General features: G+C 39.2%; 1 protein-coding gene across 3 annotated transcripts; it reads right to left on the bottom strand.

Annotated features, from left to right (window-relative positions):
* Window positions 1–1,344: 1,344 nt before the first annotated feature.
* Window positions 1,345–2,402, bottom strand: LOC106693038 (skin secretory protein xP2). Of its 3 annotated transcripts, none has more exons than XM_067048296.1 (3): window positions 2,270–2,402; window positions 1,624–2,177; window positions 1,345–1,563 (listed from the first exon to the last, which is right to left on the bottom strand). In XM_067048296.1, the coding sequence occupies exons 1-3, from the start codon at window positions 2,315–2,317 to the stop codon at window positions 1,410–1,412; spliced, it is 756 nt and encodes a 251-aa protein (XP_066904397.1). In that variant the 5' UTR covers window positions 2,318–2,402; the 3' UTR covers window positions 1,345–1,409. The 3 variants fall into 3 exon arrangements, with proteins under 3 accessions (XP_066904397.1, XP_014270179.1, XP_014294824.1); XM_014414693.2 differs by having other exon boundaries at window positions 1,345–1,870; window positions 1,901–2,177; XM_014439338.2 differs by having other exon boundaries at window positions 1,345–2,177; window positions 2,270–2,401.

The following is a 2,402-nucleotide window of genomic DNA, read 5'->3' as shown; positions in this document are numbered from 1 at the left end:
ATTGGTGTTCCAGTTTTTAAAATCACAAAATTTATTGACAAAAATATAACTTGATCGGAAGAAAAAAATAAATAAAAAAAAAATTAAAAAAAAAAAAAATTTAACGAATATTAGCAAAATTAAATAAAATATAAATGGCGTTGATGACCAATGAAGTTTGGCGCCACTAAACAACCAAACAAACAAACTTCCTCACTTAAGAAACACCTTTGTTTATTTGTGGTACTATAAATATAAACACAAAATGTCTACAAGCTAAACAACAATAACGTGGTGGAATTATGAGTTTTCAAAATTGTAGTGGTCGAAAATTTCGAAAATAGACTTGCAAAAAAGACCAGTTTGTATGTAAACTACCTCAACAAATACCCGGTGTAAGCTTGTGTAAGGAACAAATGGCAAAGTAAAGTCCAATGCTGTATTTCATTACAATATTGAAAAAAGAAAAAAGATGTTGATTTATAAGATCAAATATTATAGTTGTTAGCAAAAATCATTAAATGACACCGAAAAGTATTTCATAAATACTAAATAAGGTGTATCTTAAGTGAGGATGTAGTATCTACTAGAAAAAAAATCGAACCAGGAAACCAACTTAACCATGACTTTACTTTGCCATTTTTATGGCCGCATATTATTTACTAATAGATATTATACAATAGTCCCTTTGAGAGAAGACCTTTTGGAGGAAATACGTTTATTTGTGGTACTATAAATATAAACACAAAATGTCTACAAGCAAAACAACAATAACGTGGTGGAATTATGAGTTTTCAAAATTGTAGTGGTCGAAAATTTGCCTGGGATGTATTGACGACAACCTCGACATCCCCTCTATGTAACCATAATTTCATCGAAAACCTGGTTCGATTTTTTTTTTCTCGTAGATAAATACTTCCTCACTTAAGAAACACCTTCTTTAGTATTTTACGAAATACTTTTTCGTGTCATTTAATGATTTTTGCTAACAACAACAATAATAATATATTATCGAATTATCTGATAAGAAAGAGGATGAGAGATCTATTTATAAAAGAAAAACAATGTAATAATTATTCGTAAAATACAAAACAAGGAATCACCTTCAAAATAATTCAATTATTAATAATTGAATTATTTTGAAGGTGATTCTTTTAATAATTGTAACCGAATTTCGTTTGTACTTTGCAATATAGCTTATTTAATTTTGTTGCTATTTGAATTTTTTTCCTTAACTATTAAAAGGTACATATATTATGGAAATATTGTATGACAAAAAAATGAATTATTGAGCCCAGAATTCATTGTAGTTAGAGAAAGGCGTAATGCAGCAAGAGATATGAAGTGATGAGAAAAATATAAATATTTTTGTTTATAAAACACTTTTATTTACACCATAAATACATCAGTCATTTTATTCATTGATTCGATTAATGCACCCAATGTCCGTGAGCACCAGCGAGTGCTGGAACTCCCAAGAATGGGGCACCGAGGTGAGCAGCGGCGGCAACTGGTGCTCCGAAGACGACTCCTCCGTTGACTGGAGCGGTATAGGCGGCTCCTCCGTTGACAGGAGCGGTATAGGCGGCTCCTCCGTTGACTGGAGCGGTATAGGCGGCCCCTCCGTTGACTGGAGCGGTATAGTAAGCTCCTCCGTTGACTGGAGCGGTAAGGGCGGCTCCACCGTTGACGGGGGCGGCAAGGGCTGCACCACCGTTGACGGGACCGGCCAAGGCTGCACCTCCATTAACTGGACCAGATAAAGCGGCTCCACCGTTGACTGGGCCTGTTAGGTGAGCTCCGCCATTTACTGGGCCAGCCAAGGCAGCTCCCCCATTCACTGGACCAGTAAGGTGAGCTCCACCATTAACTGGACCGGCGATGGCTGCACCTCCGTTGACTGGGCCAGCGAGGGCGGCACCTCCATTAACTGGACCAGCAAGAGCAGCGGGGGCGGATACTGGACCGGCGACGAAAGCTCCTGGTGCTACGGCTCCTGGAACTATTGCTCCATGTGATACTGCTCCTGGTACTATTGCTCCATGTGACACTGCTCCTGGAACCACGACGCCGGGGGCCACTGCTCCAGGGACGACTACACCGTGAGCCACAGCACCGGGGACGATCACTCCGTGGCCATAACTCCTTCTCAACCTGTGCTCTGATGCAAGAGCTACTCCTGCTACCAAAAGACAAACCTGAAAAAGTCATATAGCAGTTAAAACAAGAAATTTCACCAGATTCCATTTCTATTCGTTACTATAATCCATTGGTTGCGATTATTCCGTACCAAGATTGTTTTCATGTTCGCTTCTCTGTAGCTGATTAGCCAGTACATGGTGGACTAGACCGTGTAGGCCTTATATACCTGTTTGAAGGGAAGTCCTTGGGAGTTTAAGCCGGGTAAAAGTACTTTCTGTGAA

Source organism: Halyomorpha halys, unplaced genomic scaffold (genome assembly GCF_000696795.3).
Source record: "Halyomorpha halys isolate HHAL.00 unplaced genomic scaffold, Hhal_1.1 Scaffold84.1, whole genome shotgun sequence".
NCBI classification, from domain to species: domain Eukaryota; kingdom Metazoa; phylum Arthropoda; class Insecta; order Hemiptera; family Pentatomidae; genus Halyomorpha; species Halyomorpha halys.
This window is presented reverse-complemented; position numbering and strand designations above follow the sequence as displayed.